At 32.7% G+C, this 26,428-nt stretch overlaps 1 protein-coding gene across 1 annotated transcript in view; it reads left to right on the top strand.

Moving 5' to 3' along the window:
* LOC108762316 (forkhead box protein L2) overlaps positions 1-26,428 on the top strand; it is a 52,894-nt gene that overhangs the window by 9,162 nt on the left and 17,304 nt on the right. Inside the window, exon 3 of the mRNA XM_018509260.1 lies at positions 5,810-5,942. Coding sequence (XP_018364762.1) covers positions 5,810-5,942 — 133 coding nt within the window. The remainder of the gene's footprint in view (positions 1-5,809; positions 5,943-26,428) is intronic.

The following is a 26,428-nucleotide window of genomic DNA, read 5'->3' as shown; positions in this document are numbered from 1 at the left end:
AGTATGCTATATCTTCATTTTTGGTTTTTCTTTATAAAACATCCTTTTTTATTTTCATGAGGAATTGTAGAACTATGAAAAGTGTTACTACAAGAACTGTCATTATTTTGTTTATATTTAGAATATCGTGCTAACTTCATAGATCTTATTCACATGCGGTTTATCCACGAGGTGATCGCTGAATGGATTAAAACTGGGTTATCGAGCGTGTCGTTCCATCGATCAGTCTAGTGTAGCGATCAACTTTGCGAACACGAGCTAAAAATCGATAACAACTCTGATTACCATCCGCTCGTTAGCTCGTTGTTCATTCGAGTTCTCAAGGATTTCAACGAGATGATTAAATGGGAAGATGAATATTAAAACCTTCTATATTCTTTTAGAAATTAGTCATTTCGATCGTTCTACAATTATTAGAGATCTATACGAAAAGAACGATTTTATTATTGAAAAGATCTAAACTTTTGCTTAATACTGATCTGAAAATAATTTCGTTGTATTATCAAAATAATTGTGTTGGAAATTCAAAAATTACGAGCATGCTACAAAAAATTTTATATTCTGCAACCAGTGAGTTTTCAACCAAATTGTCAAAAAATCTGTCCAACAAAATTTTTAGATCATTTTGCAAAATAATTCTTTCCGTGATATATAACAAGATGTATTATCTTTTATGTAGACTAACTTAAAAAGAAGTTATGGACGAGTTATATTAGTTTCTACAGTTGAAAGTCTTATTATTTACCTAAAGATTTATAAACATTTTCTTGGTACTATGTCAAAAAATTTTTAGTAAATATATTTTATATTTAAAGAAAAAAATTAATCTTCTGCGCGATTTTTGTGTACACAGACATTGAAAAATGATTGCAAAATTATTCTCTTTGACCCCGTTTTAACATATGTTGGGACGTAGATAATTTTTGAACGATTCATAATGACTTGCTTTCAAAACATTTCCTGAGAGTAATTCATGAATATCACGCGAAAGTATCGTGCGAAAAGTAACAGACGAGAGTAAGATACTTTTTATCGAAACTGCGATAATAAAATATTACAGTCTGCTTTGTCGTTGATCCATGCCGATCTTTTGTAACATGAATTTACCACGAGGTTTTTGACTGTCCATGAGAACAGTAATGTGCGCAAACATAACAGGATTACGATTCTGCGAATTCTGACCGGAAACGATAAGATCTTAGGAATTATTTTTAGTACGATAAAACTGACGCGATGAATAATATAATTATAAGTTTTCATGCATTATAATTATAATTTTTTTCTTAAATTTTTAACGATTGCACTATATGTTCATTAAGTTTTTAGTTATAGATGTACATAAAATTAAATCTCTTTGTATTTAATTCTTAAGCATTATAATTTGTATACATATCGCTATATTGTTTGAGAAATAATCTTGGTAGAAATGTATGCAGTTTTCCTAGACACTCATCCATTTACTGTCTATTACTATATTCTCATTAGTTGTAACAATACTGCGTAGGAAATAGGTAAAAATTTTGATAAGAATTTGATCCAGTAGCTTTAAAGCAATTCCTGGGAAAAATATGTGCAACTTGTCCAGTTATTTCTACTATTAATAAAATATTATTTAAATTATATTATATATCCAATTATATAATATTAATAAATTATTTTTAATTAACTCTTAATACACACCTTAGTTTTTGACACCCTTTCTACAGATGGTTCTTTCGTGTCCTGGATTAATTTTCATCACTTTTACAAGTATCAAAATTATTTGATTTTTACGTATATTTTAACATCTTTAGAAAGTATTTATAAAGTTGTATATTTATAATAAATTATTATATATAATTGTTGTATATAAATCAAAGAAAAGAAATGTGCAAGACACGAATGACCCAAAGGTGTGTATTAATTATTATTAGTTAAAATACTGCATAGTTCATTTATTGTCCTATTTTTGTTCAGTAAATGCTTACAATTGATATCTTTTGTGAGCAGTAACTGCAGGTAAAATGTTAACTTGGGTTCTTAAGTAGTTTTATTTCTTACAAGTAACCCTATCTTTGTATCACTCGTCGATTTTATTAAAACTCAGTAGATTTGTAGAGTAGTCAAAAATATGGAACACGTATTTTTTTATATAGGCAAAAGTGCAATTTTAAATGAAAATAATCCCTTATATTTATAAATCAGTAATTAATTTATTGAACTTAAGTTCCAGGTATTAGAGCTATTTTTGAGTTTTAGAGATATGACAAAAGATTTTCATATTGCTGAAAGAAAATTCAATATTGGAATTACAGAAATCAAATTCTTTGCGTATAAAAGATTAAATTAATTGGAATAAAGTTAAATATAAGTGAGGCGTGAAAAATATTGTAGTTAGAAAAAAAAGAAAAATCTAAAAAAATTATTTCAAGAAAAATTATTTCGGCGCGCAGTTTAAAGGGTTACATACGTAGTACATATTAGGTGCGCAACTTAATTCTCGGCCTTTTTCACTAAACTTTGATACTAATTTATAAAAAGTCGAATAGTTACCTAATCTTCAAAATAATCTTCCTCGCTTTCTATACATTTGCGCCATCTTTCGGGGAGCTGCCGAATTCGGAAAAAAGAGGGTTGTTTTGAATTTATAAATTCGACCATACTTTTCTCGATATCCTTGACATAAGTGAAATGAGTGTCAGTCAAGTGGTTACAGGGATTTGAAAAGGTGATAATTTGAAGGGGCGAAGTCTGGGGAATACGCCGGATGTGATAAAATTTCCCAGCTCAAGTCGGTGATCGTTTTCAAAGTTGTTTTCGCTGTATGTGGCCGCGCGTTATCCTGAAGCAAGATGACATTTCTTCTTCCCTTGCCGGTGTAAGGCCTTTTCTCCTTCAATGCGTCACTAACACGAATCAGTTGCCGCTGATAACGCTGAGCAGTGACCGTTTCACCAGGTTGGAGCAATTCGTAATGAACGACGCCCTGCTGATCCCACCATATATACACAGCAACACCTTGGCGTGGATATTCAGTTTTGTGGTACTAGTCGAAGGCAATCCCGGATAAACCCACGATTTTCGCCTCTCTGAATTATCGTAGAGGATCCATTTTTCCTCACAGGTCACAGTCTTGTGCAGAAAATCCTTCTTTTTGAATCGGGATAGCAATATCATAGCGTCTACGATTGTTCTCAGCTGTGAGTTCGTGGGGAACCCAATGGCCCTCCTTTTGAATTCTTCCCAGCTTATGTAGACGCTTAGAAATGGCTTGCCGTGTTACTCCGAGTTCCTGTGCGAGCTCCGATTGTGTGCAACAGAAATTCTCTTCCAAAAGTTGTTCCAGTTTCTCATCGTTGACTTTCTTTGGCTGTTCCAGACGTTTTTCATCATTAAGGTCGAAATTTCCACTCTTAAACTTGGCTGGAATCACTTCTTACAGATATTGTAAGAAACAGCATCCTCTCCCAAATCCGAGTAAATCATTTGCTGTGCTTCAGCGGCATTTTTTTTTAATTGAAAATCGAAAAGAAGGTAATGCCTCAAATGCTACTTCTCGAACGACATTGCTTTTAACACTTCTTTTTTAAGTTAGATAGTACAACCGCCAATAATTACAGTGCGTTTGAAAGCTTAAATATGGCGGGAAAGATATGTAAATTTGAATAGGTACTCGATTGAAGTTAGGGGCCGAGAATTAAGTTGCGCATCTAATACATAAATTCACACAGAATTATACGAGCACTTAAGATCCAGCTAGACCGTTAAAGGCATTTATTTCCTATTGTGTTCTCACATGTACATTTCTATATATTTAATATTTAAAAAATTTATTTAAAAAACAGAAAAAATTTTTTAAATAATAAAAGACAAAAATACAAAAAAAAACAAAATAAAAATAGGCTCTCCATTCATCTCCTCGTTAGTTCCCTGGTTGAGCAAAGAGCGAGATAAGAGACTGTTCGAATTTATCAGTTTGCTTTATTAGATCCGCCATTTTGATTTCTATAATTCCAATATTGAATTTCCTTTCAGCAACATGAAAATCTTTTGTCATATCTCTAAGACTAAAAAATAGCTCTAAGTTCAATAAATTAATTACTGATTTATAAATACAAGGAGTCGTTTTCACTCTTAAAACTGCACCTTTGTCGATATAAAAAAGTACGTGTCTAATATGCGTGACTACTCTACAAATCTACTGAGTAAAATCATTTACTGAATAAAATCATCGAGTGACACAAAGGTAGGGTTATTCGTTAGTTACTAAACAGAGTTAATATAATTGTCCAATAATTGCATAAAATTTCGAACTGTCAAAAAATTGAAAAAATGCATTAATTTCTACCATGGAGAAATCTTTATTTTTTTTATAACAATGTATTATTTTTCTCGATTTTGGTCTCCTTTAAGAATACGTTTTATTTTGTTTATGAACTTTATGTTTTTCCAATAATTTTCAAATTGATAAGCAAAATTGTTTTTTATCAATATTAACCATAGAGTCACAAGAGAAAAGATTGAAGACATGACATTTTTTCACCCATCTTGATTTTTTGATCCCTTGTTTTCAAGAAAATCGGATTTAAAAATTAGAAATAAATTAATGAATGCATCGGGTACGACACAAGGTACTAGATATTATCTACAATTATTTATTTTTTTGCCGTTCGAAGATTACCGAGTTTTGCGACTCAGAATTCGCGAAGCAGCCTAGGAGCCTCGTAAAATCGGATTGCAAATTAACGATCTAGCGAGACCGTAAGTTTCGTCCCGGCATAATACGATGTCACAACACTCAGTCGGTGTTTGTAAGCTTCCGGTGACGGCACTTCAAACATTGCAAGCACCGAGCCAAAAGTCTTTTAGCCTACTCCGCCTGTTCGCTTTCATATCTCTCTCTCTCTCTCTCTCTCTCTCTCTCTCTCTCTCTCTCTTCTTCCTTCGAAGAAACTTCTTTATTATCGCCACAATTATACCCTGGTTTGTCCCGCTACGATTATCCTGATTCATTTACCTCCGTCCGCAGAGTTCCAAACTTTACTACACGAGTGATTATGTTTTAGGAAGTATTTTAGGATGACGTGAATTTACTTCGTCGATGCGGCATCCTTTATTGAAGATTTACAGCGTCCACGCTGTACTTCTTTTCGAGAATCTCATTCCATAGAATAACTGATCTATTCGATAAATCGAATCTTTCTTAGCGATGTATACTTAAGTTACTTTTGGTATTTTTAATCGATGCGTAATAATAGCCTTTATTTTGTATTCATATATTTATGGCTTTTAATTAGTTTACTTAGTCTATTATAAAAATGATAGTGATTTTCAATCCTTAATTATAGAGACAGAGAAACATAGCTTTGTATTTTTATAATTCTTCGATATTTATGTAATCTGTATATTAACTTTACATCAATATGGCATCCATATACATCTAATAATTAATTATTTATTGTATTATATTAAATTAAATAATCTTAATTCCCCGAATAATACCGAAATATAAAGCCAACAGTTTTATACAATAATACATAATTAAATGTTGTGTAAGGAATATTTCCAGAATATATTGATGTATTCGTTGATGAGAAGCTATACCTCACTTGCAAAAATATTTGATTTATATATCTTTCGTATTTCTATCTGTATATTGACTGTACATAATATGATATCTGTACAATAATTATTCATTATACACACAATGTGAAATTAAAACAATCTCAATCCTCTGAATAATATTGAAATGTATGTAATACGAACAGTTTTGTTGGTTAAAAAGACATAGAAAGAACAAAAGGATTCATTAATTTAATGACGGTTTCAGGAGCTGCAGCAGGGAAATGGTAATCTGGGCTCCGCAGGACTCAGTAGTATGCAGGACTCTCCTCATTCTCTGAAGATCAAACAGGAGCCATTTCAGCTGTCTCCGCCGTCACCCCTGCCGCCTCTTCATCAAGGTACATTTTCTTCATTATTTCCATTACGCGCCTTGTGGTCTCCAAACTTTACTATATCTAAATATCGTAATGAGTCAAGGGAAAAAATCAGTTTTATTTATCTGCAGGAAGTCTGTTTTCTATACCCGAACTAGTGTACACTTTCGGAACTTAAATGAAATAGATATATATGTTTGATATTTGGCGAAAAAGAAAGTTCTAATGTAGTCTAGTGAAGAAATAAAAAAGTTTTTATAACCTAAAAATTCTTCGGTTATCGGCGATTATGCGCGTTAGAAACAAAATATGATCGATCAGTAAAAATGTTCAACTCTTATCAATTTTCTACCTTTTGCATGTCTAAATTAATTTCAATTAAGTTGAGATCGATTGAATAAGAGAAATAAAGTATGGCAATCTAATCCGGATGAATTCCCGAATCGACCCGGCAGCCTCGGCGGAAAGAAGCCGAGCGGGTTGTTGCTAAAGGCCGCGTTCTAATAATACAAAACTGTAGTCGAGAGCATTCGTCGTCGCGAGGGAGGGTCTCTCCGCGAGAGATGACAGAGGAAAGAAGGAGAAGACAGAGAGAGAGAGAGAGAGAGAGAGAGAGAATGATATACCGCGGGCAGCCTGCGGCGCGCGAGAGGAGAGCCCCGATCTTTCCGCGCGGCGTTTAGTCACACATTCTCGCATCTCTGCACGATTACGGTCTCTCCTTCACCGACGAAATTGTCGTCGACGTCGCGCGCCTAATTCCACGGAACATAGAAATATCCCACTATTTATCTCACGACGGTGACGAAATGCTTATGATTTAATGTTCAGCAGCGGCATTGACGATTTACCGGTATTTCATGCTGCGTTAACAATATCATGTGTCTTCGCCGTCTTAATAAGTAATAATACGATTAAGGAAATAAAAATTAATATGAGTAGATCTATAAATTGTGTTGACTTTCTAAAGGATTGAAATGTTTATGCTCTAACGAATTAAATAACAAATGAAATCATAATGCCAATATGCTGGGAGCCAATACTGGTTGTAGGCGTGTGTTTATTGACTAAAAGAATAATTAAAATAAAAAATAAATAATAGAAATCGAAGCCTCAAACGATCTAGCTGGATCTTAATGCTTGTATGATTCTTATATATGTGAATTTATACATTTATATAAATTCACATAAGAATCATACAAACATTAAGATCCAGCTAGACCGTTTAAGGCTTTGATTTCTATAGTTTATGTTATCATATATACGGTCCTATAATATATTATATTATTAAAAAATAAATGTTTCCTTTGTTTTGGATCCTCTTCAGTACCGACTTAATTATTACATACATCAAAATTGGCTCTCTATAGACTTATACATTTAATATTAATTCTTTTGCAGTAAAATGAAGTGGATTGTATAGTGTTGCATAATTGTTGAAATAAGCATCTTGAAATAAGGAGTCCAAAAATAAAATAATAGGCTATCAAAGTATAAATTCATAGTCATAGAAATTTGAGTAATTAGAATTTAACATGATCAAATATATATACCATATATATATATAGTTAAGTATCAGATTAATTTAAAGTGAACTGGATTAAAATGCCGCGTGATGTGCTAAATTTCATGTTACTATGCTATAAAATTAATCAAATTAAGTTAACAACTGAAGAAATAAAAAATTAACTTGATAAAAGTTAAGATTGAATTAACTTAAGTTTAAAAAAAAGTTAACTTTGAAAAAAATTGTTTTTGAAATAAGAATGCCCTAATTTTTCTTAAAATGAGATTACTTTAAATAATACTTACAATATAGATTATTAGATAAATTTAATTTTTTTATTCACGTATAAATTACTTATATACAGAATGTCCCGTAAGTTTTTGCCAAGCGCTTTTGTATAGATAGAGCGGACTAAATTAAGTCAAAGTCCTCTATCATTTTGCAATTTTCGCAATAGTTAACAAGATATCAATTACTAAAATTTGCCGAGAGAGAGAGAGAGAATATTGGTCTTCAATAATTTTTTACTCTTAAATCTTGCGAGAGAGAAGGATATATATTTGTATCATTACTCTTTCTTTAACCTTTATCTAATTTTCTTCAATTTCCGAAACGACTGTTCACGCATGTTTACGACTACATCGACTAGATATTTATTTCAAAAAATACACATAAAAATTTAGAAAATGGGTGGATGTGCAGCACTGTTTTACAACAATTCTTCATCTAATGCCCAATTTCTGCACCTCTAGATAACTTTAGCCAAAAGACGTCTCCATTGTCAATGGAGATATCTCCTGGATAAAGTTATCCGCAACTTATCTGGAAGTGAAGAAATTGAACAAGGCTCATTTCATATTTACGTTGCTGAAATATAATGTTTATGACACCTAAAATTAGTGTGATCACACTAATCAATTCCCGCTTATATTTGAATCGATTCAAATATAAGCGGGAATTGATAAAACGAGAATAAAAAGTGGCTACTGTATGGTGTGATTCTTATTATAGAGTCTCTTAATCATAAAATTATTTAACTTTTTTAAAATTAATTCTCTAATGTTTAAAATTTTATAGAAAAAAATATTAGCATTAAGAGAGATAGGAAAATTTTTAATTTAGAAAAGTTAATAAATTAAAGTTTAGAAGTAACTAAATTAAGTTAAAAATTAATGTACTTAAAATTAACTAAGTTAAGTTAAAAGTTATTAACTTTTTAATTTTTTTTAACTTTTAACGTTTTAACTAGAGAGAGTTAATACCCAATTATTAATACCCTGGTTATAAGTTTGTACTAGAATTGATATTAAATGTTTACATCTATAGTTAATTTTGACGTATATAATAATTGTGAAGTCAATACTAAAAGGAGACTCAAAAGGAAGGATCGAACGTTTTTTTTTTATTTCAATTCTTAGTCAATAAATTTTGTATATATACACACATATATTCATGGAAGTGGCATTATCATTACGTATATTCTCCTAAAAAGATTTACATATTTCCAAATCCTTCCGCACTTTCGAGAAATTTTCCGAACATGTCGAGGTCGCGAGGACAATGCGATCTCGATTAGCAAGATCTTTCGGAATCGAAGGATTCGTTATCGCTGTTAGATAACGGCATTCTTCTTATTCTTTATTCTCGACGGGATATCGAGACGGGTTTCTCGTCGACAGTTTCTCTGTCGCTCGACGGTGGTCGACAATATCGCCGGTATACGATTGCTTGGGGCTCATCTTTCTACGCGCGATCGTCGAGTCGGTCGGTCGGCAAGGAACATTTACGGAGAGGATAATAGACAGAGAAAGAGAAAGAGGGAGAGGGAGAGCACGATAAGCGCAGCTCCGTCGTTGAGGTTCGTATTACGGACTTTATTATTCGTTAATCGCTGAATGTCCGGATAGATAGATAGATAGACCAAGATACGGCCTCGCCGACATGGCTCCTGCTCGCTCAATTAATCCCGTCGGTCTCTTACTCACAGGGGTGAAACCTAAGACTATCGATGTCCTCTGTGTTACGCAGATATACGCCGGGAAGATAATCACCAATAGTCTCGAGCCTTCGCTGAGGTAAAGCTTATCAAAGGCGTGCAACAAATATTTATTCGAAGGGCGATATACAAAGAGTAAAGGACTTTTGCATGTAATTTTCTCATATTACAAACTAATAATTGAGGGGATGAGTAGAATAAAGGCATAATTCTACTTAGGCCCTTTTTCCGGCAATTAGATTTTTTATGTAATATTGATCGTGTGTAATAGGAAAGTATTTTAAAGACATTACATAAATTCATTTGATATTGCACCCATTTGTGTATGATAATATAGTAGTAAGTTATTTTAATTTTTATTAATATCAAGATTCTGTAATTAGGCCTTTATTCCACCCATCCCCTCAATTGTTGTTGATGTTAGTCACGTTTGTTAGTCACTGTAGTAATATTAAATATAATACTTGGCGGTATTGTATTTAACGTTTATATCAAATTTAGTACACTAGATATTAAAGCTAATATAAATTTCAATAGCTTCCAACCATCAAAGTTGGTATTATACATTTACTTTATTAAATAGGAAAACATGGATTATTTAATAATAATTATATGTATTAATATAATAGTATTGAAGTTTGAAGAGTAAACTAATACTGAAATACAGAAATTTATAAAGCGATATGATCAAAAAGTGTGAATTCGCTAATATTGTGTTCGTTGATTCAATTTTCTAATACTTGTATTGAGTTTATTTTAGATAAATCATAGTTAATTTTCGGTGCTAACTATATAATTTTAGTTGTGTTTATAGAGCTATATAAATATAATTATTATTACTAATACCATAGAGTAATTATTATAAAAATAGAACTTCCAATCATAATTATTTTTCCAATTATAGTACAATAGGTATCTTTATACTTTGATTTATTTTTCAGAGCCTTTGCTATTCATTGCTATTTGTTCTAAATACTTTTCTTCCAGTGAAAAATTTTCATTTCTAACGAATAAAAAGAAAAAATCTGCTGCAATGAAAGTATTAAACACGCACGCTAGTCTCCAGTATGAAGAATTATTTTTATCCATATTTACATGTTGTTGTTTACGTTTCTGTTAACCTGATTTCGCTCGATTATATCACTTAACGTTATGCAAAAATGTGACATTTGAAAGATTGCAAGTTGCCTTGAAATTCGCCTAACGAGAGCAGCGATTACAAGGCAGTTAGAAGAAGGGAATTGCAGTAGAAGGCTGTCTCGCTAGGCGGTCCAGAACGGATGCTGAAACAGAAGGGAGGATGCGCGGTAGCAACGAGGCATCGCGTATTTAGATCCACATCGCGTAAATCGGGGTGTTTAGAGGGCTCGCGTGTAAGAGTTATGGTCGCTAATCCGGGAAGGCTGCGCGTGCTTCTCAAGGCGAGAAGAGCCCCGACGTATCGTTCAACGACGACATGTATCCTCCTTCACGTATCCCGTAGAAGTCGCGCTATTCGCATTTAGACAGGCACTCGGTTAAAAGAAGTATCGACAATCATCTTGTTCTAACCCTTGTTTTATATCTAATTTATCATGGAACAGATTAATTTTTTTCAAGTTATATTATTATTGCTTCTAAATATGAATGTTTCTACACGGAATTAAAGGACTGCTTTGCTGAAGTATCTAAAAATTTAGCCAGATATAGATCTGAAAATAATTTTTGGACTATCAAAATAATTATGTAGGATGCTTGAGCTAGGAAGGGGGAGGGGGGAGATTTAAACCATCCCCCTGCATATATTCATAATTACTGATTTTGACATCAGTTCTAGAGGGTTGAAGAGAAAAATAGAATTTCAATTTTCCGGGTTGCTTCTACACTGATCAATAGATAATTCATGATTTTCAGGAAGAATCAAAGACGAGCCGGGTTTGAGATGTAGAGAGATTGTCTATCGGACGTTTGTGCCAATTTTATAAAATAAAAGTCGTGTATGACGCGCGACCGGCGCCAAGGGGTCACGGCTCATATTCTACATCGTTATAGAGCTCGCGCGCGTCTCTTCTATTTGCCGTTTAATACGATTATACTATACGGCGCAAGTTTATCGAGGCAATAAAGACCGCACGATAAAGTCGTACGAAATAGCTGACACGTCTAATTATAGGACAGCCGATTATCGCTTAAATGCTGATCTAATTACTATTGCGTCGCCGACTGCTGTGCTGCAGCCTGGTTGTATTCTATTGTACGATTGGAAAAATCTAGATGTCCAAACGGTCTCAGCAAATCATTCTTTTCTTAGCAATATTTTTGTGCATGAGATATGCTTGATTTTAAATTTTAAAAAGTTTTGGTTTTGAACGATATATATATAGAATATATTTATATTTCCTCGCGTTATATTATAATTGTGTTAAATTATTATTTTTTACTTATTTCATACGTTAATCTGACACGTTTAACTTATTGAAACTTTATTAATGTATTTAACAAAATTATTAAATATAACATATGATTAACATCTAATATAAGTTCGTGGAAGGAGAAGTTCTCCAAGTCCTCCTAAGTTTTCGCATATATCACAAAGCTATTAATAGGCTAAGGCCCAGTTTCACAACTCACGGTTAACTTTTAACCGAGGTTCAACTTATTTCTTATCTTTTTCCAACTCTAGCATTGGAAAGAGATAATCAATAAGTTGAACCTCGGTTAAGAGTTAATCATGAGTTGCGAAATTGGGTCTAAATCGAGCCTAAATGCTTTTTCAAATTTTATAACTGTAACATTATTTTGCAATCTTCTGATATAATCTGATTATAATCTGGATACTAATGTAATAGCTCTCTTTTTCCTTAGATACATAAAAGTATAGCGATACATTTTTTTGAGTAAAGTCAAGAGCGATGACCTTGTTTATTTACTTTGAAATATAGGGTCATGAATGCAATTATCGATTGTTTGCGTCAAACTACAGCATAGTAAACAATGGCGATCACTAATTTTACGATAAGGGTTATTACACGTATATTTCATTGCGGCGTTATAAAAAAAATTGACAAAGCATCGCTAAAGTTTCATAATATAAAGTCACGTAATGTATTTTGGCAGAAAATAATAGCTATCATATACTGAGAAAATAATTAAATATTCTCGTAAGATATTAAAAAAATAAATTTAAGATTATAGATTTAGAAAAAGATGATTACGTTAATTAGACTGCCATATAAAGAGTGGCGTAAAAGACTCAATAAAAAGACTCGATATGATAATAATGTATAGAAATTTACTGGAAATATTTATGTATATCGTAACTAAAAATAAAATGGTAAATAATTATTGGACACAAAGAGTAAAATTATTATTTGTTTTTCATGTTTAAAAAAAATTCGCTCTATAGATAAATTTTGGCGTTTAATGTTTTGATTAAAAGTTAACAAATATATTTGTTATCATTGCAGGAACCAAAATTGAAGCGAAATGGACAGGCATTCCTAAATGAATGTATTCATGCCTGTCCATTTCGCTTTAATTTTGGTTCTTGAAATGATTTCATTACGAGGTAATTTGGTGCGGTCGCGTGTAATAAAGTACCTACACCAACTCCAAGCGAATCCAACAATGCGCATCGACGACAATCGTTATGGGGATCTTATACAATCAATAATATTGTTATTTGTCAATACTAATAAATAATGGTATTTATATTATTGATCGTGTGATTAATATTGATAGATTGTGGTTAATATTGTAGATTATTGACAGTGACTGGGTTCTTAATTCTCGAGTATCAGTACTCTCTGTCACATCTCCTACTGCAAGTAATATACTGATGCTCAAGAATCAAGAAATTCGGATCACCATCAATAATATTGTTAGTACTTGACAGAATTATTGATTGTGTAAAGTATGTAAAACTCATTCTATAATTGCGAAAGCATAGTTGTAAGATGTTGTAGTCGTAAAAATTGATTAATCATAATCGAATACTCTCTTCATATTCTCTTTATATTCTGTTCATATAGGTATATTGCGAGGGGGTAACCATTTAACGAGGGGGTAACCACTTAATGTAATCGTGGAATAGAGTTCTTGAAATCATTATAAAATTCATGTGAAATCTCTATGTATAATCCGATAATTACATATGCAATCATGAGAAATCGTTGTATAATATTAAATGAAATTGTATATCTTACCAAATGACTTCATATGTAGTGAAAAAAATTATTTGTAATTAGACGAAATCAAATGAAATCATGTAATCAGTGAGACAATATTTCAACTAGTGGTTACCTCCTCGGCAGAATATTGTAGAATAGGTTTTATGTACATAAAACTGAAATATACATATATGTTGTCGATAATATTAATCGTGTAAAGTTGTAAAAATATTAATGCATACTGTCAATGTATTTCACTGATTCAACGTTACTGATTAATACTAGTAATCATAAGGTTCGCATTAGAATGACGTAAACAAGAAAAAATGTGGTGGTGCGGAGATAAAATCGATCGATCAAAACCAACGAACTGTGAGAACAGATTTCCTCGTCGAAAAGTAACGTTCTACTTTAGCTAGGTAATCAACTCGACTTCGCTCATTTGTGTTTTCACGTTCTTACTCGCTATTGACGCGATTGCGCCGCGCCGCGAGGGAACTTCCCCGATTAATCAATGCCGAGTGATGGCGGGCATGACGCCTGTGCAAAACAGGCCGCTCGCGTTTCATATTTACTATCACAAAACACGATAGCGATGATGATAATGACGCATCGTAGCACGCCGTCGTTTTTGACGCATGGAGAAAAAAATTTCCAAAGGAAGCGAATTTCGCGAGATATCTTATGACACTGTTCTTCTACCCATGTTGCCTATTTGTGTCGAAAATCCTCATTATATTTCACTGAAATTAATTAATCGTGATAGCGAATCAGTCACGCCGCTGACTTGGCTTGGCCGTAATCGATAAACGCGAGTTTACGTAAGTGAGTGGTCTGACGAATTCCGGATATCGTGATTTTGAAATCATCGCTGACATCGTTTCGATTGTCTTATGAAAAAAGGCGACAAAAAGTTAAATAATGAATTTTTTAAGTCGAGAGTCGTAACAGCAACGTCTATGAGATTCGACAAACGTAGATAATAATATCAAATCACTGTGATGATAAAATTGAAGCGCAGCCGTGATAATGTTAATGTTTATAATATAAATACTAGAAAACTCTCTTAAAGTTTTAGAATGAATATCACTCTACAGAGTGAAGAAAAAATGTCACTGTTAAAGATTGAAAATTGATCCATTCTTTTTTTCGCTCAATTTTTCACTCCAAAGAATTTAGAGAGAAGCGAAGAAAAGATAATCTAAAATAATTATAAAATAATAAAAAGTAATAGAAGGATTGTATCAAAGAGAGAGAGAGAAGAACTGACTAAAATGTGAGGTAAAAGATAATACAGTGTATTATTCAGAATTTAATAAACTCATCAGAATTAAAGAAGACATACACAAATGAAACTTGATAGCTACACTCTAAATTTCTTACAGTGAAACCTCACTCCAAGAAAGTGAAAATACAACCACCCTTAAAAAAAAGTGAAAATATTTCACTTCTTAAAAAAGAGTGACAATTTTTACTCTTTTTAAAGTGAATTTTTATTTCAAAAGAGTGAAATCTCATTTTTTTTAAATGAGATTTTACTCTAAAAAGAGTGAAGATCGTAATTTTTTTCAAAAAGTGAAATATTTTCACTTTTTTTCAAGGATGGTTGCATTTTCACTCTCTTGGAGTGAGATTTTACTGCAAGAAATTTAGAGTGTAAGATTACTCATTATTTTCTTTTTCTTTTTTTAATGTACCTCGCTTATTAGAACATAATTAATTGGGTGGACCAGGAAGTGAAAAATTTCGAAATCTTATCGGTATTTATGTATCGTGCTTCATTGTGAAAAACGTATGTAAGCTTGCGTACCGTTGGCGTATGCTTTTCTCTTTACGTCATGACAACGACGACGCCGACGTCGACGTCTAAGGTCGAGATACCAGACGACGATTGGCTCACGCGGAAGATATCGCGAGATAAACTGTCGCTAAAGTGATCTCTTGACCCGGCGGCTTGGAGAACCTCTCTGTCTTTTATCCTCGTACGAGGCCCCTGCGTCTTCCCTCGTAATAGCTTCTTATCTTGACCGATACATTACATGCGATTAACATTTGCAAACTTCTAACAATAGATTTTCCTTCTTTCTTTCCTTCGAAAAAGATTAAAATACTATCCGTCGAAATATCAATTTTATAGCGTTTTCCACGTTTTTCAAAATCTGGAGATTCTACGTAATTATACATAATAATGTTATAGCTTTGTGAGAGTATCGTAAGGATCTGACAAAAATTTATGACAATTAAATAGTACCTAAACGAATTATACTATAATTTATTGTCTCATTTCATCTATTTATTCATTTCTGATTGGTTGAAATCCTTACTCTGTGTTTCTTCACTGTTCCTTTGATTGTGCGGGACCCCTCAGTGGCCTTAGTGATCATCGTTCGAACATGATGTCACACTATAACGTACTACACACAGTAAGGACACTGACAAGGGATTGTCACATAATGGCTAAAAAATTAGATGATGTTTTGTAATAATCTGATAGAGTACTCTTCAATGAGTGACGTACATTTGCTAATGTAACGCGGATTTTTGAACCGAGAAAGTTGACTGCCCGTGAGGTCTGCAGAGCTCATATTATAGTCAGGACACCACTGCACTCTCAAACACACACACCCAGTCAAATCGCATGAAAATGGACACTAGTTTAAGAACAAAGTTTTTATGCATACGAATTTGTGTGAGTTCACAGTTAATACTAACAATAATAATAATAATAATAATAAACCTTATTGACATGTAAGATACCAATAAGGCCTATTATTATTATTATTATTATTATTAATTGTGAATACACAAATCTACTCTTAAATTTGAATTTCTGTCAAGCTCGTTTCGTAACCTGATACGATCGTCATATTTCTGGCAGTACAAACTGACGCATGCGCACTAAAAATTGGAGATCACAAAAAAAATTCAGTATCGTTACTGTGTGTAGTTATATTATGATGATATTTAATCCTTATGGAACAAGAAAGCCGTTATAGTGACGCTAAAACAGTGTTATATTTTGAGGCAAGGATTACAATGAAATAATGAATCATAACAAATTTTACTAAAGGAAATGCTATGAGATTTTAAAAATAAACCCCCATCCTCTCTCTCTCTCTCTCTCTCTCTCTCTCTTTCTCTCTAAAGGTTAAAAGCGTATAGAAATAAGTACAGAAAAAGAATAGAAGATAGAAAGGTAGCTGCCGCGATGAGATATCAAATTTCTATCGTGAACCAAGAACTACCGTGAAGCTCTCGAGTTCGGTTGACCTCACTCTCATCATCTCGTGCATCTTCTCTCCGTTTCTCATCGAGCATTTTTCTTTGTACGAAGCGATATGAAACGCAATATCGAAATCACTAGTTATGTAATTTTAATCCTTAAGCGCTTTTTTTGGTACGGTCTATATATATCTGGCTTTCTTTTTTCAATGCTTTTTCAATAATGCTTCTTCCATTTTTTATTGATGAAGATACATTTGCTTGGTAACGTTATGTTTGTAATATCTGGTATTTCAATTGAATAAAATTGTTTATAATATATTAATTTTTATAAATTTTTGTGGGCACGCTAAGTTTTTTTGCTCAAATTCTTCAACTATTCCTTCAAAAAATCTAGAAAAATTCAGGATTACTTTTTAACATTTAAGCTACGTTGCCAAATAGTTATTCCAGTTATTTAACTTAAATGTTGAAACCTTTATTTAATACAAATTGAAATTTGTGCTAAGAAATATAAGAGTGAAATTTCACTTGGATAAAAAAAAGTATAGATACCTAAGAAGAATTTAAAAAATTATAAACAATAAAATTAGATAGATATGTCGTACATCAGTGTTCCCGCAATGTGAATTAAGGGTCAAAGTAACAAAGTTTTGTGAAAGCGTGTGCTCCCGTTCATTTTGCCTTTTTTGATAGGTAGATAATGATTTCGTTTCGTATATTGATAATTTTTTTTCACGATAAAGAGTAAAAGAGTTTAGACATCTATTTATGGCGCGCAGCTCTGATAATGAGCGTATTACATTTTCAGCACGTTCCTACTCTAATTGCACATCGATACGTGGTCACGTGTCTTTCCCCTTTCTTCCCCTCTGCGCCCTCGCCACTTGATCCCGTCGAATTACTTGGACGCAGAATTATCCATTATCCATGATATTCTAAACGCGCGCGTGCATCGTTTAATTGAAGCCAGTTAACGGGATTAAATTATATGGGTCAAATTAACAAAAATATACATAAAACTTTTACAAATGCGTGTGTATTACGAATAGAACGCTACATAATTTATCACGTTAAAGATACACTGAGAAAAATTTCCGGGCTTTATCCGTTCAAAAAGTAACAAACAGATATTTCCGATTGATTTTGATCGGATTTATAAGACTATCCGATCAAATTCATCGGATAGTCCTGTAAATCCGATAAATTTGATCGGAAATATCTGTTTGTTACTTTTTGAACGGACATTTTTCTCAGTGTACAGAAATCAGTTCGGTTATAATTTTTTCTACCGTGAATAAATATTTCCGAAAATTGGCTCGTTAAAAATTTCTCCGAATCATTCAATCAATAACTTACAATCAATCCGCGGAAAGATCAGACGGGTTTTTATCTTTTTTTCGATAACATATGTATATACATATTCCGCGAGAATCCGAAGTAAATTAATTAATCAATGGCAACTTACAAAATGTTTATATCCGGCGGCGATAGTGCGTTTCGAAAGAAGAAATAATCCGTTTTATCAGTTGCGAGAAATGTGCTCTCGCGCGTTCGTGCGCGCGTACGTGCGTGCAACACACGTACATACACACTCATGTGGAAACATAACGCGTGCTATATGTAATACATGCCGGGAGCTATGTACGTATGTATGCACGGGGAAAGAAAAAGAAGGAGAGAAAAAGAGCCAAGATGCATGAGCGAGCAGGCACCGAGATCGCGATAACGTCACAAACTGTTCGCCAACACACCTGACTGCAACTGGAGATTAGCTACGCGACACCCGCCTGTCACACATCTGTCCTTCTACCTCTTGCGAATCTTGTCCTGATGTAATTGCGCGCTAGGACTCTTTAGAACATGAACAGATAACTATTTTACTTTTTTAATGAGTACAGTAGGATTGCGATTAAATTAATTGAAATCGAGAAAGACATAGCAAAACTGCAATAGAAATTTTGGATGCAATATGTACCTAGATCCCCGGCACATATAGGAAATAAGAATGCACTCTCTAAGTTCTTTGGAGTGGAATTTCACTCTAAAGAGTGAAAATTGAGTCACTCTTGAAAGAGTGGCTTAATTTTAAATCTTTAAAAGTGAGATTTCACTCTTCAGAATGAAATAATTCATTCTAAAAGTTTTAGAGAGCATATAATTTTTAATTTCTATTAAATTTTATGAGATAATAAATATCTGTTTACATTTGAAAGCGAAAAAAATGCAAAAAGAGATATAATATGAAAAATTAAGGCTGTATTTAAATTAGTGTGATAAAAAATTTTTTTTTTCTAATATAATGAATCTCTTAGTTTTAATAATTGTCTTTTTCGATATGTCGTACATCTAAAATTTGTTTTCAGGATTTGAAAACTTAATATTTACCATATTTATCATATTTCAATGTCTATTTATTGTATGTGATTAACGTATTACCAGTGTAAATACGAACTTGTAATGAACTGAGATATATGATGAGATATCTATTTCAAATTATTGGATTTTATTAAAAGATGGATATTGGAAAATCGTCGATAAAATTATTGAGTCTTTAATTGATGAAGAAAAAGATTCTGCCTAAAAGCGAGATTTATAGAAGCAAATCGCGAAGAGTTTCGCAATTCGGGTCGGAATGCAACGATCAGCTGCTCGAAGTGGGGTCTCGTAATAAACATTGCGCAAATCGGCCTTCGGAGTCACAATTATTTGGAATACGAAAGTGCAATTGTGACTTTTCTCAATATCCTTCGTCGCGCCATTCTGCCGAGTTTGCAATTTTGCAGAACGCGGAATGAGTTCACGGTTCTTGGAATGTGCGTCTTACGATTGCAACGAAGGAAGGACCTTGAGCCAAGTAACTTTGCAGATTATAACTCGATAAATCTTTGTAATACTGATTTAATTTATAAAGAATCGATTTTATATCCGTGTCATTTGTGACCGAGAAGATGATTAATGAATAACATTGTAGATTTTAATGTCGCCGAATTTATTATCAATGAGTCGAAGCCGTGATTTCCGAAGCGCAAAGTCGTATCCCCGCCTCTCTGATATGTTTGAAAATATACCCAACAATGGACGAGGGCCCACGAAAGGATCATCCGTCTTCGAAGACGAGATGACTGTATCTCGTTGCTCGTTCTGTCACTCCTCGCGGTTCACCGAGTAGCATGATGTCACGGCGTATTGTATTTCGCTTATCGGCGCCGGATGCCGATTCCTCGTTCAACCCAGCAGCATTTCAGGAATGCGAATGCCACGGTTTTCTCCCAGCCAGTGACAACGGTCAGCGACAACGAAGACGACGATGACGACCTTCGCCCCGGAGATCGACTTTGCACCCCGGCTAATCGATATACCTTCTACGCGTTACGTCTGTCGGTTCCGTTCTTTTCGCGTCGCTCGGAATATCACGTGAGCTTGTTGTCCTTTTGGTAAACTTCCGGTGGATGAAATTTTGTTTCTTTGCTAATCCCGGAATATTGTTAGAGTTGAACTTTCACGTATAACCGCTCATTTATAATAATAATAATATTATATTATTATATAATAATAATATTATATATAAGTACGTATAATAATATAATATTATTAATTAATATAATGAGAAAACTTCTATTTTTAATAATAGAAGGAAAAAGTTGAAGAATTAAAAATTAATGCATTAATTAAATTTCTATCAAATTTCTCTCTTCTCCGTAAGGAGCAAACAAAAAAAAACCATAATTCTATAACTTAATTACACTCAGAATGAAAGAAGATATTCAAAACGAGTTTTTTCCAGTAGATTCTATATTGAGCTATATTTATATAGTTTCTGTATTTCCATATAGGGTAACTTCGGTATATACGCCACACCTATTAAAAACTTAATTTACTAAGTATTACTTACTATGTTTATAGTAAACGAACTATATCAATAAAAACTTTGTACTGTCTACTACTATGAAAAAAATATTAGAGAAATCCGAAATATTTATTTTTCATATTAAAAAATAAACTTTTTGAAACCCTTGCATTTTTGCCATATATCCTATAGGAGTGCGATATATGGCTGCTACTCATAGGGGGAGGGGGGATGTGTACGGCTCATGAAAAATTTATGAATAATGCATGTAAATAAGACATATAATGACATAATAACTTATAAAATGTGTTTATAAAGTTTTATTATAAAGGAATAAGAATGATAAATATGTATACGAGTATGAAGTAATAAATAATAATTATGATCTTTCTACATATATTACAAATGTTATGACATGAGGTACATATTTCATATAATGCGTTTATTGCATTTAGTGCACTGAATTCAATCTGCGCATTTTGTATGCTTTGGGGATAAATCCCACTCGCTAAAAATGCCGTATATCCCGAACAGGTGGGATATACAAGACAACAAACTAAACAAAGAATACGAAAGCAAAGCTCTTATATTTTGCTACACAACATGCTTTACTATTCCACTACACGTATGTATCACGAAATAACCACTAAGTCTTTTACACGCGCTACATTAATAATTTTATGTAGATTATAATTTATGATGGCGTTACTTATTACAGTGACAAATTAATTCAACTCACAATAAATTCATTAATATTAACAGTAAGAAGCTGATATCGTAACACAATACTAATATAACATAAAGGCAGGTAACAGGAGTAGTTATGGGAAAATTACCGCTATACTTCTTCTATTTTTTCTGACTTCTGCGGCGTATTTGCTGGAGTTACCCTACTGGAAATGCAGAAAGGAATAAAAGGAATATCTAAAAAAGAGTATCAAAAAAATCAGTGTGATTTTGAAAATTAAATGTCAATTAAAGATTAAATAAAGATTATTCGATTGAAAATTAAATATCGATTAAATGTTTCGTGCTAAGTATGAATTCTGTTTATTTTAATACATTTATTCTATTTAGCGCTTTATGCGTATACATGAATTAAATGTAACGATTTAAATGCATATTTAATTTGAGTTGATCAATCCACGTTCGATCTTACATTATCGGTGGCGTCGGATTTCTTGTATTAAAGTCGGTTCTTCTCCAAGCTCGATCGAGCGACCGATTATTATATACGAAGGTTGTTACACGTAGTATCTTTTTCTGATCGGAAACTCTCATGTACGTGTAATACAGTTTGTCGCGGCCATCAGATCATTGCGGATCGCTGTTATGACAATAACCGAGCACGTTAGCGTATCCCTGTTTTCAAAATACCGCCTCTCCTCATATATACCAGGATGATCCTGGCTCTCGCTGCTGCAGGAAATTGTACACCCACGAGGGCAGCTACGGGTCTGAAAAGAGAGATGCTCGTCGCTACGTTAAAATCCATCTCTCTCTCTCTTACTTCCCTCTCTTCCTCTCTCCCTTTGTTCTCTCAGGTCGGTCCTTCGAGCGATTTCTGAAATTTGTATTCGCTCACGGCGATAGAGAATACTCGTGTATTTCGCGACGGAAAAGTCATATTTCCGGAAATACGGAAAAACTTGAGCTCGACATCGACTCCGGAGATAAATCCGCGAGATATAATTTCATATTTAATATTATTACGTAATATTAAAAGATCCGCGACACGAGTGGCCATATCGAACTGCTGATGGGAAAAGACTGCAAATGTAAAATTTAAAAGATTTTAATTTTTTAAATTTAAAAGATTTTTCATGGAAAAACATTTGCAAATAGTTATCCATTTCAAAACGTAATATTAAAAAGATGTTTATGTAATGTTTAGAAAAATAAGAAATTATAATTTTAAGATTAATTTTAGTAATATGATTATAGTAATATATATATATATATATATATATCACCTTTTATATTTGTAATACACTTTTGTTAAATTTTAATGAATTTAATATGTACAACGAACAAAATATTATGTGGAGAAAAATATTTTATCAAATCCTCAATTTTAGCACTGGTTAATTGATAATCAACGTAAATCATTGATTCAATATTATCTTACTATTCACAATTTTAGTAAGAATAATAATTACATTCACAACTTGTAAGGCACATTTAACAATTAAATAAATTAACATATCATTTGCACGTATAATTTTTTAATTTTTTCTATCACTGCGTTCTACAACATCTCTGCGTTTATTTGAATATCTAAAGGTGACTCGATATTGTAGTCGAAATATATAATAAGAATTATATAGTTCAAATTTAATTACATGTATTTTATGTCTTGATTTATCTTTTTTTATGATTTTTATGATATTTTATTGAGTCTTATATGCCCTTTCTATTATATCGTTATTTGACATTATAGTTAAACAAAAAACTGCTTTTTTCAAATTACTGGAAAAAGCCGAAAAATTTTCGATTTTTTCCGAAAAATTGTTTTTTTTAATTGCTATTTTTGCTATATAAATGACATAATACTTAACTTTTAACGTCCTTCATCAAATTAATGTGATCCATGAAATTATGTAATTTTATTTTTATTAAAGTTTTTAATTATCTTTCTATTTTTATAGTAAAACCTAATCTAACCTTCGTTTAATGCATGACAAAGTAGACGACTGCGCAAGTGGTTATTATGATGTGGCATGGTGCTTTTTGCAGTGTAGTACAGGAATAAAAAAATAGATTTTACACGCAGCGAAAAGATTAGCCAATGCAGCTAAAATATAGCTGTGACAGTTAAAATGTGTTCTTATAATAAGGACAGCTAATATCGTTGTTGCGAGAAAGCTCAATTTATTATCTGCTAAAATTTAGGTGCTGCAGCGAAAAATATTCTCTGCTAGAATAAAATGGCAACCGGCAGCGTCTCAGAAACAATTGCGAGTGAAATGTTCGGTTATGCGGCTAAAATAGTGAGGAATAGCTGCCACTTACTCAGCTATTCATGTTAAGTGCGCTTTTAATTTTAACTAATAAACTTGAACGTCGGCAGCAAATATTATTTATTATATAAATAATATTATATGTATTTTTTTTATCTTCAATAGCCAACTTTTAGCAGTAGTAGCAAATTTAAGTTTAAACCAGCAACTGATATTTAGTTGATCTTATAAAGCTCTTTTTTTGTGTATAATTATTTGCGTTGCCCTTAAAATTGTTGTACTTAAAACGGAATAGATATATATTCGAGCGTTGAAAAGAAAAGAAAGCGAAGATACCGAGTGAGGAGAATATCTGAGCGATTAAAAATGAATGTATGTTTATAAAGATGTAGTCATTAACTCTTGAAATTGCGAGTAAGGATAAATTTTTAAAAAACTTTGTAATTCTTTTTATTCTAAAGACTTTATGTGATTGGTTTTAATTTGCTCGGTGCAATAAAATATGTTTTGTATGTTTTATACATGTTTGATAGAATACACTATACAACTTTATAATCTTTAATACAATTTCAAAATTTCTGTTAACTTATATAAATTATCCTGCTAACAGGGTTATACTCTATAGACAATTATTTTCTTTACAAAAAGAATCGAGAAATAAATATGGCATTTACGAATACGCATGAATTTTTCCAATGATTTTTTCTATCCTTGGAAAAAAACGAAAAGCTCTGCGGAAAAATGGGAAAAATTCGGTTTTTCTCCGATTTGAAAAAATTATATTTGACATTAAGAGTCCTTGATTTCGATTAATTTAAATAAATTAATTTCAATTAAATTTTTATGTATATTAACATATATACTCGATAAAGTTATATTCTTCAAATAACCTTTTGACAAATTATAGATTTATTTTATTTTCGTATCGGTTAAGAGTCGATTTTCGAACAGCCAAATGGACCAATCATTCTCTCTGAGCTCGCGTTGCAGTAATTTAGCGAAAAGAGAAACCTGCGTCATTCGTGAAAAACGTGTTTCTCGTACATGACGTTCGTGAGATCACCGTCGATCGATGTACTGGCGATGTGCGTGAACACGGCACAGCACGGCACGGTATATCCTTGTTTCCACAACACAGCTCTTCGCCAGGACGAGACGGCGCGATACCGGGAAATTTTACACCCAGCGTCCGTGTCGCACGGACATCTTGTTTGGCGGATCCATCTGTAGCCCGGAGCACGTGTTCGCGTTTTCGCAAGCCGTAACCGTATATCATCGAACCCAGGACGATGTTATAGATACGTAATACCTTCCCGTGTAACGGATCGAGATACATACACGGCGTTCGACTTTCGTTGCGACCGATCGTTGTATTACCGATGAGAGACCACTAAGAAGGCAGCTCTATATAACCCCTGCGAGTTCTATAAGCCATTTTTTTCCTTAATGCTAGATATTATTGTGTTTTTCGAGCGAATTTTTCATCTGTATGGTTGAAAGTTTGAATAACGCGGAAATGGAAAAATAAATAGCTCAAAGAGAAACCCTTTTAAAACACAATATTATTTAAAATATATTTAAAATTCAATGAGAACAGTGTTATAGTACGTTCTTATAACATGTAACTTTTTAATATAAATATAACGTAGCTTTTAATAATATTTATTAACAATGGGGGGGGAGAATATTCATCAATAATCTGCATTCGTTTCGTTGTTAGGTGCTTCCATAAATAGGTATTAATAATTTAAAATTTAAAAAGTGATAATAGTTTTATGGATGAATGCAAATGTTATAGTAAGATAAAGAGGTTTGATAAGATGTAGAGTCCATTTCCTTACGATCGTCATTTCGCACTTTGAGAACTTCTCCTTCCTTGGGCGCTTTATGGGTGTACAAAGCAACTTGTGCGGCCATTAATGTCCGCGGTTAACAACCCGTAGTATAATGTCAATTACACGGTGGTGTGAACTGCAAATTTGCTTCGTCAACGTGACTCTATCTATGATCATTCTATACTTTTTGTTCTCGTAACGATTATGCAAAGAATATACGAATTAAAGGAAACTGATAGAAGAAAGTGAACACGTCATTTATATTTAATATGATATTTCTAACAATTTTATCTATAATGTATAAAAATTTATTATCTATAAGATTTACACAAATAGTACGATTTTCTGAAATATTTAAAAATTTAGTTAATGTACAGATCTGAAAATAATTGTTGGATCTTTAAAATAATTATGTAGAACACTTAAACGTTGATGACAATCTTCCAGAAAGTTTTAACATATTCAGCATTCTAGAAATTTAATTTAAGCGTCTTACAGAATTAATTTAATGATTCTAACAAAATTATTTTCATATCTAGCTAAATTTTTAGATACTTGAGCAACATTCTTTTCGTGCAGACTAATCTATTTTTAATCTTGAAAATCAAGAATAGATGAAAAAAGAACCGTTTTAATATCTTGTGATTAACAATTCCGATTTTGCTATGAAGTAATTATTCAATACGTAATTGAGAAATAATAATACTTCGATATTTCGTAATAATGATAATAGAACGTGACGACCGTCTTGTTTGCGTCAATTGAATAATTAGATAAATTTGTGTCGACCAGCCGAGCTTGATTTTCGCTCTTCTGCTTTATCCGCATTTTGCGTCGCCCCGGGTTCGTTCGCTTTTATCCCCGCTTCTCCCTTTTTCTTCCTCTTTCCCTATTTCGCCTGCGGCGGTGCGCACGTAAGTTATCGGTGTCCTGTTACATCCAGTTCCAGTTACACGTGCCGCGGGGCACCGATGCATTCGATATCGTTTCCT

Source organism: Trachymyrmex cornetzi, unplaced genomic scaffold (genome assembly GCF_001594075.2).
Source record: "Trachymyrmex cornetzi isolate Tcor2-1 unplaced genomic scaffold, Tcor1.1 scaffold294, whole genome shotgun sequence".
NCBI lineage: Eukaryota > Metazoa > Arthropoda > Insecta > Hymenoptera > Formicidae > Trachymyrmex > Trachymyrmex cornetzi.
The sequence above is the reverse complement of the archived record's forward strand: the minus strand, read 5'-3'. Positions and strand labels throughout refer to the sequence as shown.